The sequence below is a fragment of the Crinia signifera genome, chromosome 5, assembly GCF_055691185.1.
Source record: "Crinia signifera chromosome 5, ASM5569118v1, whole genome shotgun sequence".
Classification (NCBI taxonomy): Eukaryota; Metazoa; Chordata; class Amphibia; order Anura; family Myobatrachidae; genus Crinia; species Crinia signifera.
Genome location: NC_139221.1, coordinates 200506357 through 200522522, shown reverse-complemented (window position 1 = coordinate 200522522; position 16166 = coordinate 200506357). Strand labels below are relative to the sequence as shown.

The 16166-nt window shown below is 41.3% G+C and overlaps 1 protein-coding gene across 1 annotated transcript in view; it reads right to left on the bottom strand.

Moving 5' to 3' along the window:
- ELP2 (elongator acetyltransferase complex subunit 2) overlaps positions 1-12411 on the bottom strand; it is a 159478-nt gene extending 147067 nt beyond the window's left edge. The window contains exon 1 of the mRNA XM_083188429.1: positions 12198-12411. Coding sequence (XP_083044555.1) covers positions 12198-12392 — 195 coding nt within the window. The 5' untranslated portion in view covers positions 12393-12411. The remainder of the gene's footprint in view (positions 1-12197) is intronic.
- Between the last annotated feature and the right edge of the window lie 3755 nt (positions 12412-16166).

Below are 16166 nucleotides of genomic sequence, written 5' to 3'. Positions count from 1 at the left end.
TTCTGCATACTTTAATACAAAATGGGCATAATAAATAGGCACTAAAATTACAATTGTGTTTCTAATGACTACTGCATTTTGCTCTGGCAGAAGTAATAACAGAATGTTTTCTAGTAACTAATTTTATACCAAAAATAAAGATAAAAAAAGGATGTAGCTTAACAGTCGCTTTGCAATGGAACCAGGAAAAAATGTGGGGAAGACTTTTAAACACTGGAAACTTAAGCAATTAAAAAAAAGTAATGAATATAGAGCAATGGGTCTTCCATTTAAGCGGCAGTCTAATTTAGGTACTTGTACCACATGGAACTAAGAGAAGAAATGTAAACGAGACCGATAAGATAAGACCAATGCAATAAAATTAATTAGTAAAGAAATGTACGTAATACTAATAATAATCATAAATGATCATTAAACAATAATAAAAAAACATTTACATGTTCGAAAATAAATATCACTGTTCACGATAGGGATAGTAGAATGGGATGCATTAGTTAAAGTCGCTGCGATGATGTGGATGATGGTATGATTCATAGAAAAGACTGTACACTAAAATATAGTAATCAGAAGTTGGTATTAGAAGTTAGTATTAGAGTGACGTCTTGATGGAAACAGCATACTTAATACAACATAAATTTTAATGGACAGTCTTTTTTACAAATCATATCATCATACACATCATTACGGCAACTTTAACTTACGCATCCCATTCTACTAACCCTATTATGAACAGTTAATAAAGGGATTTATACCTTGCGCTCTCCTAATTCTATATGAGTGTGCTAAATAAAGAATGACAGTAAATAATTAAATATAGATATATTTAAACAAGATCATAATACATTTGTAAAAACGTGTGTGTAAAATGTATCTTAAAAGTTAAAAAGCAGAAATACATACCGTATACAAGATTATGAACAGTGACAATATTTTATTCCAAACAAGTAAATACTCTCCAGGCTGTTTTTGTAGGGCGCTGTGCCCTGCCCATTTTTTTTAACTTCTTAATACGCCCCTTTAAAATGTTTTAATATGCGCCCTTCTACTGCCCCCCGTCATGCTGACATGCTGAGAGCAGGTGGCAATGAGATTAGGCTGGAAGAGCGGACAGCTGCTCTCAGCGCAGTAGGGGGTCGGATGTGTCTGGATAACAGCAGTGATTGCATCCGCTGAGACGCACTCTGCCTAAAGTGGCGTGCATGCCTTTACTATTACATTGCAGGAAAGGATTTGCAGTTACATCATCGGTCGGCAGCAGCTTCCACCACCAGCTCCTATCAGATTAACTGTCGTCCACGATCCTCTTCTCTCCTCCTCCTCAATGTTGCCACCCGATCAAGGCTCCTTTTCGAGCAGGCAGCTCAGGAATCCCATGGACCTCTGCTGGGTCCTCGAACCGGGAGATGGATACTGTCTCTGCCACCAGGGTTCTTACAGTCTTGTGGAGCCTACTGGGCCCATGCTCCAGCTACTCAACCGTTTCTGGCACATCCTCTGGCTAACTTTAATCTGCGGCTTACAGTAATTTCTTCAATGCCTCCTCCTTAAGCAGGCATTGGCTTGGACGGCTATGTACTGGCAGAGGGGTCCTTTAACAGAGTCTAATTCCTGTAAATCATTGGGCTGTCTTGCATGAACTGCATGTTTGAGATCTGAGAGTGGCTCAATGATATTGAGGTCAGGAGACAGATGGCCACTCCAGAACCTTCACTTATTTTGCTGTAGCCAATGACAGGTCGACTTGGCCTTGTGTTTTGGATCATTATCATGTTGGAACGTCCAAGTGCGTCCCATGCGCAGCTTCCAGGCTGATGAGTGCAAATTTTCCTCCAGTATTTTCTGATAACATGCTGCATTAATCTTGCTATCAATTTTGAGCAAGTTTCCAGTGTCTTTGTAGCTCACACATCCCAAAACATCAGCGATCCACCTCTGTGTTTCACAGTAGGAATGGTGTACCTTTCATCATAGGCCTTGTTGACTCCTCTCTAAATGTAACGTTTATGGTTGTGGCCAAAAAGTTAAATTTTGGTCTCATCACTCCAAATTACTTTGTTCCAGAAGTTTTGAGCCTTGTATCTGTGCTGTTTGGAGTATTGTAAGCGGGATGCTTTGTGGCATTTGCGTAGTAACAGCTTTCTTCTGGCGACTCGACCATGCAGCCCCTTTTTCTTCAAATGCCTCCTTATTGTGCATCTTGAAACAACCACACCACTTTTTTTCAAAGAGCCCTGTATTTCAGCTGAAGTTATTTGTGGATTTTTCTTTGTATCCTGAACAATTTTCCTGGTAGATGTAGCTGAATTTTTTTTTGGTCTACCAGAACGTGATGTGGTTTCCACAGAATCCCTCATTTTCCATTTCTTAATTAAAGTTTGAACACTACTGATTGGCATTCTCAATTGCTTGGATATCTTTTTATATCCCCTTCCTGTTTTACACAGTTCAATTACCTTTTCCCGCAGATCCTTTGACAATTATTTTGCTTTCCCCATGACTCAGAATCCAGATACGGGAGTGCAGCACTGGATGGAAGATGCAAGGGTCTTTCAGGAGACCAGAAACTCACCTTTTATACACGCACACTGATTACAAGCAAACAGATCACAGGTAAGGATGGTTACCTTTAGTAGCCATTCAAACCCATTTGTGTTAACTTGTGTGCATGTTATCAGGCCAAAATCTCCAAGGTATGTAAACTTTTGATCAGGGTAATTTGGGTAGTTTCTGTTGTCATTATGAACTAAAAAGAGTAAACACAATTGTTTGACAATAAATGGCTTCACCCAACCACTAACCATGAGTGAAAGAAAAGTTTGTGAGTTATCATTCATATTCTGACAAATGGCCAGAAAAATCACAAATTCAGCTAGGGTATGTAAACTTATGAGCACAACTGTATATGAAACCAACATACAGGTTAATTAACTGACTCAAATGTCCCAGAAAGTAACTTTGTTGGTGGTGCACCCTAGAGTCATAAGTATGGACATATCAGGAAATATGGAAAGGAAAGGATGACTTTTTTTGTTGGGGCACTTCTTATTTTGAATTTAATTTATATTAAAATTTATAAAAAATGTATTGATATGCATTAAAAATAAAACACACACCTATGATTATAGGAATAGTATATTACAAAAATAAGACAGGAGAAGGGAGACACGTGACTTGTGAACCTTAACTTAAAAGGTGTATCAGCTTAGAAGCTAATGTTCTCAGAGCTAGGATTTTTGATAATCCTGTGAGGCAGTAATTGATCCAGCTGCAATTTATGTGTAAGTGACACAACATTCATTTAGTGAATAACTCTAATGGTGCGTACACACGGGTGCAATTTCAGCACATATCGCTGGGAATATAGTCGCTGAGCGACCATATTGCCAGTGATTTGTGTGTGCTGTCGGCGATGAATCGCCGGGTGCGCGCTCCCGTGTGCAGCCCCTGATGGTCGCGATCAGCTATTTCCCTGCCTCTTCCCCCGGCAGAGTCTCCTGATTATCAGCGACCATCTCTGGTGTAGACACTCTCAAACCCAAAGGCCTCAACGAAGGCATAGACGTAGTGGCATTTATTTAACCACCAACTTATCTTTACTCCCTTATCTCCTACCATTTTTCTTATAAGTACTATCTCACTAATTTGCTAAGAAATTGGTTTATGTTGTAAATGCAAGTTCAATTCTGACGGGTAGGCTCTAATTTTTCCAATTTTTTTGAAATACTACTACATTGTATATACATGTGTATATGCACTTATATTTTTGACATATAGATATGTCAAAGGAATTTCTTTACATAATATTGTTCTCATATTTTTCTCTATATTTTTCTCTACATATTTTTTCTCTATATATGTATTTTTCCCACGTAAATCTGATGTCCATTTATATTATTAAAATCTTTCTTCACACTTGTATTTTTTCCACTTGGACCTAAAATCTGATGTCCGGGCCATCACATAGTCACTTTTTTAATGAAAGTCACAGCCATCACATTCTTTACATTCTTTAGAATAATCTATTTCACAAAATGTCTGTCGGTTGAAACGCATTGGCAATTGAGCGTTCCACCGACTAAGCCCCGTATGAGCACTTGCAATTATGTAGAATGTTGTGTTCACTTAGATTGTGTAGTAGGTATACTGCCCCTCCTTCAGCGGGACGTCACATCCGTGCTATGGAACGCACTCTGCGATCCATATACAGTTGCACACTTGCCCCTTCCGCCTTTTCAAAATGGCCGCCGGATGGAACGCACGCTAGTGATTATGCGTTCCACCGGCTTTAAAAAACTTCTTTAAAGATAGCGCTCATGGCTCCAAAAGCGGAACGTCACATCCGCACTATGGAACGCACTTTGCGATCCATATTTCCCTTGTACACTCCCCCTTCCGTCTTTCAAAATGGCTGCCGGTTGGAACGCACGCCAGTAATTATGCGTTCCACCGGCTTAAAAATAACGTTTAGGATAGCGTTTTTTGCACCATTTCAGATGTCTTCACTAGATTATGAGGCGCTTTAGTGCTGTACTGCAGCCTCAATATAACACAATATTTGTACATCACTTTTATAGCGTTATTATAGCTATTAGTAACCCGGAAGTGATGTCACACCTCCTGGGCTATATATACACACAAGAGACACAGGGCTATCATTCACACTGGTGAACCCCTGCTGTATGTGACTGCTCCTACTCTTTGCTAGTAAGTATTTTCCTTTGTTGATGCCTAAACGAAGAAATGAACTTGCATGTTTTCTTTGGACTGTAATTTTGCACTAAAACTGAGATTATTTTATCATTAGATTTGTTTGACGATTCTGTTTCATCTGGCAAAAATCTTTTGATCACATATGCCACATTAGGAACATCCCTTGTATTATTCCGGTATGTAAAAAATCTCTACCTATGAAGTCTGTTTTAAGTATATGGGTCAGATTGTGATATTTTGAATAAATCTATATAGATTGCTGGAAACGTACCGGATTGTTTTCTGAGACACCAAACTCCAGAGTTTTTGGTGCATAGAACACGTATAGGTATGTGTATAATTACTAATCACCACGTGGTGCTCATGGGCAATTTCATTGTGTCAATTGTGGTTCATCCATCTTGGTTATTGTTTCTCCTCTTCCATCTCCTCTTCTTGTTCTTTTGACATTACAGTATGGATTTATTATTGATGTTATGTATTATTACAACTTACAGTTACTGCTGATTGCAATATTTGCCCCTGATGAAGTCATGATTTGAAGAAACGCGTTGGGCCTTCTATCTGAGATCAAGAACTTCTGAATTAAGCAATTATTATTGATGTTCACCATTTATGTATCTGTGATACCCTATTAAGGGTTTGCTTTTATTGTACATTATGTACTTTTTATATATTATATTAAATATACAATTTTCTAAGTTACATTTATTGTATACTAGCGCACTCTGATTCCCCCCTTTTTCCATTTCTATTCGACTGGGTCTTAGTCTAGCAGAGAACCCTTCAGAGGTGCTGCTTCTATTTTATTAGCGCAGGAAGGGGTCTCTCCTTTTTGTGTATGTGTGTATGTGTGTATGTGTGTATGTGTGTATGTATGTATGTATGTATGTATGTATGTATGTATGTATGTATGTATCCAGAAGAACTGGCATTCCCGGGCTTGGGTTAAGCCAAAGTAGCTTGCCCCGGTGCCTACAGTTGGGACCTTTGCAGCTCCGATTGTACAAATCCAAGAAAAAGGGCACTCGGGGACTCCAAATAGGTGAAAACAAAGGACTGGTTTATTGCTCAGTCATGAAGTTTGTCAACGTGTCGGGGTCTCCCCCGTCGTCAGGACAGAAATTCACCATTTCTGTCCTGACGACGGGGGAGACCCCGAAATGTAACTTAGAAAATTGTATATTTAATATAAAATATAAAAAGTCAAGGGTCATCAAGACGGATGTCACAGGCTTCGGAGCAATTCCTAAACAACACTTCTTGTCCAGAAAACCGGGGAACTACAGGTGCACAGGGTGCGTTACCTGTGGCTACCTAGAACCAGGCAACTCCTTTGCCCATCCGCACACAGTGCAGCGCATTAGGATCAAACAGGTGCTCACTTGTTCCAGCCGCTATATAATCTACACCATCAGATGTCCCTGTGGATTGATATACGTGGGCAAAACTACAAGAACTTTTAAAGAACGGATGGCAGCCCATCGCTCAGCGATTAAATCAGCGTTGGAGGGAGCCCCATCAGATCAGCCAGTGGCACGGCACTTCAGGGATCTGAAGCATCCACTCCCGACACTGAAATACAAGATGATTGACCAGATTGCTGCCAACATACGTGGGGGCGACAGAGATAAAAAACTTCTCCAGTTGGAGGCCAAATGGATTTTTAGACTCAATACTATCCATCCCGCAGGACTCAATGAGTACCTATCCCTTGGCTGTTTTCTCTAATATCCCACCAACTCCCCCTTTTTCTGTTTTCCACTGAAGGCGCAGCTGTCTACTATTGACTCTATCTTTAAATCGGTCACGTCGGAAAAGCGTGACCACCTGAGACTTCTTGCAGCCCCTTGTATTTTCTTGGAGTGTATTTATTTGATATTTATTGATTGTTCACTGTCACACCACATCATTTGTATCACTAAATAGGTTGTTAGCACTTAGTGCACCACTCATCATCATCAATATATGTGTGTGTGTGTGTGTGTGTGTGTGTGTGTGTGTGTGTGTGTGTGTGTGTGTGTGTGTGTGTGTGTGTGTGTGTGTACCTCCTATTTCTATTAGGGCTACTCAAAATAAACTGAGATAAAATGAGATCAAAAGTAAAGAGTGTTAATAAAGTGAAAATTATAGTAAATGTGAATATAACATCCTTTTAATATGTGTACGTTATCAATTGAAATATGTGAGAGAAATATATACACAGAAAGATATAGGGGGATATTTACTAAGTGACCAGTGTGATTGTTTTTTATATGGGGGGACAATAGGTTTAGTTTTTTTCTGTGGGGTCCAATGTGTTTTGCCCTGTGGGGATCTCATGGTGTGCCTTGGTAATTTTTAAAACTTATTTAGTGTGCCGCAAGGTAAAAAGGTTGAAAATCATTGTTCTAGGGGGTGCTAAATAAATAAGTAGATTTTGCTTGGTTGCCCATGGCAATATCACATGTGAAGTAGAATACATATCTTAGTAAATTTCCCCCATAGTTTAAACAGTGGGCCAAATGTAATAGGGTGAGAGTTTCAGAAAGTGAGAGATTTTGGGAGAGTTTTCACCTTTTTTTAAAGCAGCAATCAATTACACTGCAAAACCAGGTTGATTTTGCCATGTAATTTATTGCTGCTTTAAAAAACATGACTCTCCCAAAATCTCTCATTTTCTGAATCTCTCACCCTATTACATTTGGCCCCGTGTGTCTAAGGGTTAACTGCAGCACTGGTTATATATGCAAAAGACTTCTTTCACTCTTTTTTTCCCCCATAGTATGCAGCGTGAACAGTAATAATAGTGCTACTAAGTGAAAAAAAATTGGAATAAAAAAAAAAAAAAACCTTGTGTAGTTACTGTATGAAGAAAATACAATATTGTCCTGATTTATTAGTGAGAATATGTGTAAAGATATACAAGTGTATGTATAAGTACCCTAGTGATAGTATTTTATTTATTAACAGTTTCTTATATAGTGCACACATATTCCGCAGCGCTTTACAAACAATATTTGAACATTCACATAAATCCCTGCCCCAGTGGAGCATACACTCTATATTCCCTATCCACATGTACACGCACACACAGACATTCTAGGGTTAATTTTGTTGGAAGCCAATTAACCTACCGGTATATTTTTGGATTGTGGGAGGAACCCAGGAGTACCCGGAGGAAACCAACGCAAGCACGGGGAGAATATACAAACTCCGCACAGTTAGAGCCATGGTGGGAATCGAACCCATGACCTCAGTGCTGTGAGGCAATAATGCTAACCATTACACCATCCGTACTGCCCGTATTTTATAAGTTTTTTGTAATCCTAATCGGTACCATTAGTATATTACTCATTGCTATGAGGAGGAAGAGAAACAAGAGGAGAAAAAGGAAGCGTAAGAAGAGGAAAACCCCTTTTCCCATATGGAGACATGTATTTATCCACCTCATGAGGTAAGTGTCCTAATGGTGCTATGTGGTGTTATTACTCTATTTGTGCTCAAAAAGAACGATCCTATAGGAGTCCACATATTAACTTATTCCCCCCCCCCCCCCCCCCAGGCCAGTGGAATCACTATGCTGATAGCTGAGGATCCCCTTTTTCCAGGGATACCAGAATTTTGAAAAATAGGCCCTGGGGAACTGGAGATATCCAACTTCAAAGCAGCAGTCCACATCCAACCTGTTAATTGCATTTCCGAGTCATATTTCTCAGGTTCTGTCTGACTTAGAGTATATGCCAAAAGCTGGGACTCTCCCCTTTCTGAGGACACTAGTGTCTTGTCTCTATCTTGCCCAGAACTAGAGATATCTGCCTTCCAGCAGCCGGTCCCTGCTCCAGCTCCAAACGTCTGGTGTACAGTTTTATATGTTTGTCACTGGATTGCTCTGGTTCCTGATCTCTGATTCCCAAGTTCCCAGCACCTCCTGAAAGGTGGGACTCTAGGTTTTTATACTATTGAAGGCTAAGAAATCTATTTCCAGATAATGGCGATATCTGCAGTCAAACAAGCTGCCCTTCCACCTGAAAATGACGAATTTTAAGCCCACTCCATTATCCAAACCTCCTCTGCATATAAAACACCCACTACCTCCCTGGAAGTCATTTACAAGGGACCCTTTATTCAGCTCAGTGCCCCCTGCCACACGTTAGTGTTCTCAATCCCACCACCTGTGCAGTAAAGAAGTAATTAGCAGAAGTTACTGCTCCAGGTCCTACATGTTGAGTGGAAGATAGAGCACCCCCTGCCACCCGTGGGACATCAAAGCTGCTGCTGATAGCACCCCCCACCCCTAGGAGGGGAGAATGGGCAGTGCATGGCTTTACCCACTGCTAAGACGGCCCTGGGCGAGGGGTATACTCCTCACTGCCGCCGGCCGCATCTGCACCCGCACCTACTAAGTAATGATTGTAGTGATGATGGGGAGGTGATGACGCCACCTCTCTCACCCAGTAGCTGATATAGCTGGGCTTTCTCTCCCCATAATGCTGTCCTTTTGGCTGGTGGCCTGTAAATTAGGTGGTTTGCCACCGTGATTGTGCACAGACAGTGCGGGATGGGCTGTGTCTGCAGCACGGTGGGTGTGTGCCTGTTGTGTGCCCGGTTTCAGGATGAAGTCACCTGATGAGCAGGAGCAGCGACAGCCTGGAGCTCCCTTGTGTGTGCACTGTCCGGCTGCACATACAGTTTGTTAGTATGTGTGATATACTATGTATGTATTTCGGATGAGCTGTGTGTGATGTGAAATGTGCATGTGTGTTTGTGGTGTGCTATCTATATGTGTGCAATGCAGACCCCCCATGCAGGGTTTATTATTATTATTATTAGTAGTAGTAGTAGTAGGGGGGGTATTTGCAGTCTTGCAGTGGGAGGAGTCGGGAATGGGAAGGGGAGGAGTCAGGACTGGAAGGGGAGGGTCAAGTTTAAACCGTAAACTGCCCCCCCCAGAAGAGAAGTCTAAATCTGCCACTGTTCCCGACCTTCATATATCTTATTGTCATGTTTAAATAAAGACTTAATAATTGATGTATTCAATCATAGAGAGAGACCCGTGCTTAGTCATTTTATCAAGAAACCACCTAGACCAGAGAGTGGACTAATTCATCCTGTAGATTTGGTGAGCGACGCCAACTCATTGCAACCATTTTTTTGTATTGTTGTTTGGATGGTTTTCCATTCATTGCAATAATTGCACCCAAATCTGATTTTCTTTGTGGTGTTCTCCTTCTCTTTTCTTTTTGGAAAGATGAGATTGTCTCTTCTTGTTTGAGACACTTCTTTAATGGATCTCTTGCTGTATCCCCGTTCTCCTAATCTCTCAGCTAGTTCTTGATATTGAATTTCAAAGTTTTTCTGATCTGAACAATTCCTCCGAAGCCGTAGGAATTCTCATCTTGGGAGATTTTTCACCATTGGGGGAAAATGATTACTAGTTTGGCGAAGTATAGTATTTGTTGATGTTTCCTTTCAGTATAATTGTGTTTGAATGGTTCAATCTTGGCTTCTATAGATGTTAAGATCCAGAAAAGGTACTGATTCTTTACTTGCATAGTGAGTAAGTTTGATATTTAAATCATTGTGGTTCAACAAGAGAAGTTTTTCTTGGTCTCCTTCCCATATCATCATGATGTGGTCTATATATCTCCACCATGCAATAACATGATTCGTATATTTACGGTTTTCCTTGCTAAACACTGTCTCTCGTTCCCACCAACCCAAAAACATATTTGCATATGTAGGGGCACATGCTGCCCCCAATGCAGTGCCCATAGTTTGCAAATAATATCAGTCTATAAATGTAAAATAATTTTGTGATAAGATAAAGTCAAGGAGTCCACTTATGAATAAATGGAATTCCATTTGTAAAAAATATCTAACTGCTCTTAGACCAATGGAGTGCTCTATACTCGTATACAACGATTCAACGTCCAGCGTCACTAATATGTGATTCTCTTTTAATTTGATATAGTTTAATTTGCATAGATATATTTATTGATCTCATTTTAAAATAAAGAAGCAGTCAAATTTGGCCACAAAAATATAGTTAGTTATGAGCACCAGTTTTCAATCTATTTTGCAGTAAATGACAGACTGAAAAATTCCGGTGTCAGTAACCAATCTCAAAATTAAAGTTACTGATGTCTGAGAATTATAATTAATCTGCAGTGCAAGCGATAAATCATTTCCACTGATGAATACAATTCTAACAGAACTGCAAGCTCTATTCTAGAATAGATTCTACACAAAACAAATTATAGTGACAGGCAAGAGAAATCAAGCAACATGCAGATATGGTATCCTGTCAGTCAATGGTTACTATAGAGCACAATAGTGTGGAATGTCATGGATATTCTGTGTATTTTTCTACTTGTGAGAGCAGTTTATAACCATCAGATACAGCAAATACTACTGCAGTAATGGCAGGACAGTGGATGGCAATGGGAGCAGTCATGCTGCTTTTTGATAGATAGGACAGATAAACCAGATAGATTGGCAATAACCTTTAACATACACTGTGCAGACTAAAAACATACACCATGCAGTCTATTAACATATACCTTACAGACTAATAACATACACTGTGCAAATCACTGACAACCATAGGTGTGCGCACATTGAGTGTTAGGGGTGCACAGGCACCCCCAAATGCTGTGCCCACCCTTATGAACAACACCTGTCGCTAGCAATACCAGCAATACCTTTTACCAAAGTCTTTTGCTTTTTAGACCTGTATTCCATTAAAATTAGTGCCCATCAATCAATTGTGTGTTTTGCATTGTTAATTGTACTAGACCGTTGTCATATCACTACATACCTGCATCATCCATATATTTTTTTATTTTATATGCATGTACTTTTATACAGAGTAATAAGAATATTAAAACTGAAATAGGCCGGAGATTATGTTCTGGCTGAGAGACATTTTATATTTTAGTGAGTACTAATAGATGATGCTAAACATGCATGGTTGGCAGTGTTAGACACACCCAATGGGCAATGCTCAACATGCCCAATAGGTGGTGCTAGACACACCCCTTTGACGGTGCACCCCCTAATAAAATGGGCTGCGCACGCCTATGCTGACAACACAGTTTGCATAATAAAATATAGAAAAACTGAGCAGGTGACCATATATAAAAAGGTAGGGAGATTAATTATATGTCTATGTATAATGTGAAACTTATTTACTTGCAATTAGAGGTCGTTGGGTAATTATGTAGCAATGTGTCAGTAGTGTAGTTTACTGTTGACGTTCATATGAACTATAGTACACTGCTGGCACTATACATTACTTATAACATTTATGGATGGTCATAGAAAAGAAACCCGTAAGCAGAGATTTTTTTTTATTACGTTTTACCCTGTATATACACATTCATTGGGTATTAATAGGTCTCTAACTAGATACATCATATAATTCAGGCTGTCAGGACTCATCTGCTTCCCCCCAGCCATGAATGACCGTGCAGTCTTCATACTTGTATTTATTAAAAGGTGTTTACCTGAGGACTGTACAGTGCTATGGAGTGACAGGTCCCACAGGCCAGCACATCCCCGCGTCCCCAGCTCACGCAGTGCGGGCATCGGTTGACAGAAAAAGCAGCATGCGACAGATGAACTGTGGAAGCCGCCATGTTTAGTCCTGGAAAATGCAGATTTCCAGCCAGCCCAGCAGCATGTCGATGACATCGGGTCATGTGACCGCCGCGTCCCGGAGAACATGTATCATGTGACTGCAACATAGTGGTTAATTGTTTAATGCTTGCTCATTATTAGATTGTTCGGGTGCAGCCGTAGTGTGAAGCAGCGCTTTAATTTGTGGTTGGGTTTTTTATCATTACCGCACGGGCAGATCTAGGGCCAAATGCACTAGTTTCAAAAAGTGATAAAGTAGAGAGCATACTTGCCTACCTGACCCTCTCCATGAGGAAGAAAATGCTCTGTTCCTGGACTTCCCTGGTGATGTCTGATTGCCATCACCTGTGGGGAGCTAGTTAGTTGATAAGAAAGGTGTTTTACCACAGGTGATGGCAATCATACATTACCAGGAAAGTCCAGGAGCAGGGACGGAGCTATCACTAGGCAGCTTTAGGCAGCTGCCTAGGGCGCCGGCCGCTGGAGGGCACCCTTGTTCAGCCCAAGGGGGGGTGGGTGGGTGTGCAATGTATGTATGGCTAATACATACACTCATACAGTATGGGAGAGGCATTGAAAGTATGTGGGCACTGTATGTATTGATGTGTGTACTGTAAATATGGGGGGGGGGGGGGGGATCGGATATTAGTATAAATGGATGGATGCAGTGTATGTATGGCTAATACACACACTCATAAAGTATGAGAGAGGCATTGAAAGTATGTGGGCAGTGTATGTATTGATGTATGTACTGTAAATATGGGGGGGGGGGGAATCGGATATTAGTATAAATGGATGGATGCAATGTATGTATGGCTAATACATACACTCATACAGTATGAGAGAGGCATTGAAAGTATGTGGGCAGTGTATGTATTGATGTATGTACTATAAATATGTGTGTATGTGAGGTAGTGTATGTATGAGAGAGGGAGAGTGTGAATGGATGTATTTATGTACTGTATGTATGAATGAGGCAGTGTATTTACGAGGGAGGCTATGTATGTCGATGGATGTTTTTATTTATGTACTGCATGTGCATCCTATTTGCAGTGTGACCAGCAGGTGAGGATGCCCTTGGTGCCCATAGCCCAGACACAGCCACCTGCAGGGCCTGGACATTACATTGGCGCTGCTGTACCCACCTGTCAGTGGACACTTTATTGGAGGGTTATTTAAAAGTTTCTGGATGTCAATGTTGCCAATTGCTGTTTAGCCAGTATCAGGGTGTCATGTTTCGGCTTATTAAACAGCTGCTGTTATTTACTAAATGTGTCTTTTTTCAGTGTTTTACTGCATTCAATGAAATATCTGTGGTACCTGTGGTGATTGTCTCTACTCCCTTCCACCCACGTCTCCTTATCCCTCCCAGCAGCCCTGCATCTCTGTCAAAGCCCTACCACCTGGTGTCTTATTTCCTCACTACCGCCCAGATCCTCTCTATCCCCTTAGTGCCATCCTGCTCCTCTCTATCCCTTCAGTACTGCCCTTCTTCTCTCTATCCCCTCAGTACAGCCCTGCTCCTCTCTATCTCATACCTACCAGCCTGCCCCTCTCTATCCCCTACCTACTGCCTTCTTCTCTGTATCCCCTCTCTATCCCTTCCCTACCGCTCTGCTCCTCTCTATCCCCTCACTATTGCCCTGCTCCTCTCTATTACCGCACTACTGCCCACCCCTCTCTGTCCTTTCCCTACCTCCCTGCTCCTCTCTATCACCGCACTACTGCCCTGCTCCTCTCTATTCTTTCCCTACCAAACTGCATCTCTCTATTCCCTCCCTACCTTTCTGCATCTCTCCTATCCCTACCATTCTGCATTTTCCTATTTTCTTGCCCCTTTGTCAAGGTACTTGCCAGCCTCGAAACGTTGGGATTGCTTTTTGCACATTATATTGAAATTTTCCTTGGAGGGCAGCAGTTTTGATTTATTACCCTATCTGAGTTATCCTATTGTATATATTGTATATAGATATAGAGATACAGTATATATAAAATCAGGAATCACGCTGATGCTGGAGGAAAGCAGCTGGTCAATTAGTTAAGGTATGTATTTTTGTTTATGCACTTTGTTCTATGTACACTGGTTGTGTGGCTTGAAAAGGGGGTTCTCCTGACTAAGTGGGTAATTAGAAGGGGGGGGGGGGGGGATTGGCAGAAGTTTTGCCTAGGGTGCCAAGAAACCTTGCACCGGCCCTGTCCAGGAGCAGAGCATTTTTCTCCCTCATGGAGAGGGTCAGGTAGGCAAGTATGGTGGAGAGTGATAAACTACCGGTCAATCAGCCCCTACCTGCTATGTTACAGGCAGTGTTTGAAAGATGACAGGTAATAGCTGATAGTTTGATTGTTGATCACTCTTCACTTAGTTACATTTTTGAAGCTTAGTGCATCTGGCCCCTAGACTTTTTGGTACTTCCTTATCTTTGTGGCCATTGCTTACACCAATTACATTAGCCGCTATGTGAATCACTTCGCTCACCACAACTTTACAGCCACCAGTTGCGCTAGCCACTACGTGAATCGCTCCGCTTGACACAACTCGACTCGGTGTATGCTACGTAAGTTCCATAGCATAAGCAGTGACCACAAAGATGATTATTTTAGGGGCAGTTGAGGAATTTGACTCTTCCCTCTACTGATTGCTCCTCCCACTTCCAACCCCAGAATCACAATTAGCGATGTACTTTGGAAGCTCACCATCAAATTCTGGCTTGGCATCCGTCATGAAATTTTTTTTTATATGATTTGTCAGTGCGTTAAAAAAACAGCTGCAGGCTAGCTGGGGATGAAACTGGGGGCTATACCATCACAACACTGGCTGCAAAAATTGGAATAGTTTTGGATTGTGGGAGGAAACCAGAGTACCCGGAGGAAACCCACGCAAGAACGGGGAGAATAGACAAACTCCACATGGTGGGAATTGATCCTATGATCTCTGTGAGGCAGTAATGCTAACCTGTACACTGTCTGTGCTTTACTAAGCACTTCTTTACCAAGAAGGGTGATCTTAGCCAGCTGTACGAATGGGTACAAACGGGATCGGCCCGAAAATACGGCCTGAAAACTCTGCAATTTTACTAAGCTGCTGAGTTCGCAGGATTCGGATTCAGATTTTCAGATGCCAAGGTCATTTGTAATTGGCTGCCAAGTTTCCTGGCAGCCAAATACAGACAATCCAGAAACAATGCACAGATCACATCCATGCGATGCTTCCCTGTTTAAAATTAAGAAAAAAATAAATAAATCAGAAAACTGCATGCCTGGTGCTGGTTCCAGAAATACAGGGGAAAAAGACCTGGGGTCCCCTGTATTTCAAAAACCAGGACCGGGCGGAGACAAAGGGAGTAGGGGTCCCCCGTATTTTTAAACCAGCACTGGGCTCCAACAGCCATCAGGATAATGCAACAGCCAGGGGACACTTATTATATATTGTCCGTGACCAAACATTAACCACCCCTATATTATCTCTGTCACCCCTGGGCGGTGGATGCTGGGTTGATAGTGTAAAAAAAAAAAAAAAGTAAAAAATACAAAAACAAGCATTGGGCTTTGTTGTAGAACTACAAGACCCAGTAGGTCTCCGTCGCATGCTAAGACTTGGAGAACCACAAGTCCCAGCATGCGAGGCTTTAATGGGCCCGCAACAGAACCTATACCCAAGTATATATATATATATATATATATATATATATATATATACATATACACTGAATAAAGTATAATTTTATTACACACAACATCCATACAGCCTGTCGGATCAGTCCTTGTCACCAGTAGTTATCCATTGGGTACTTGTTAAAAAAATTATACTCCACCACCTCCGGTGTAGATTGCGTCCT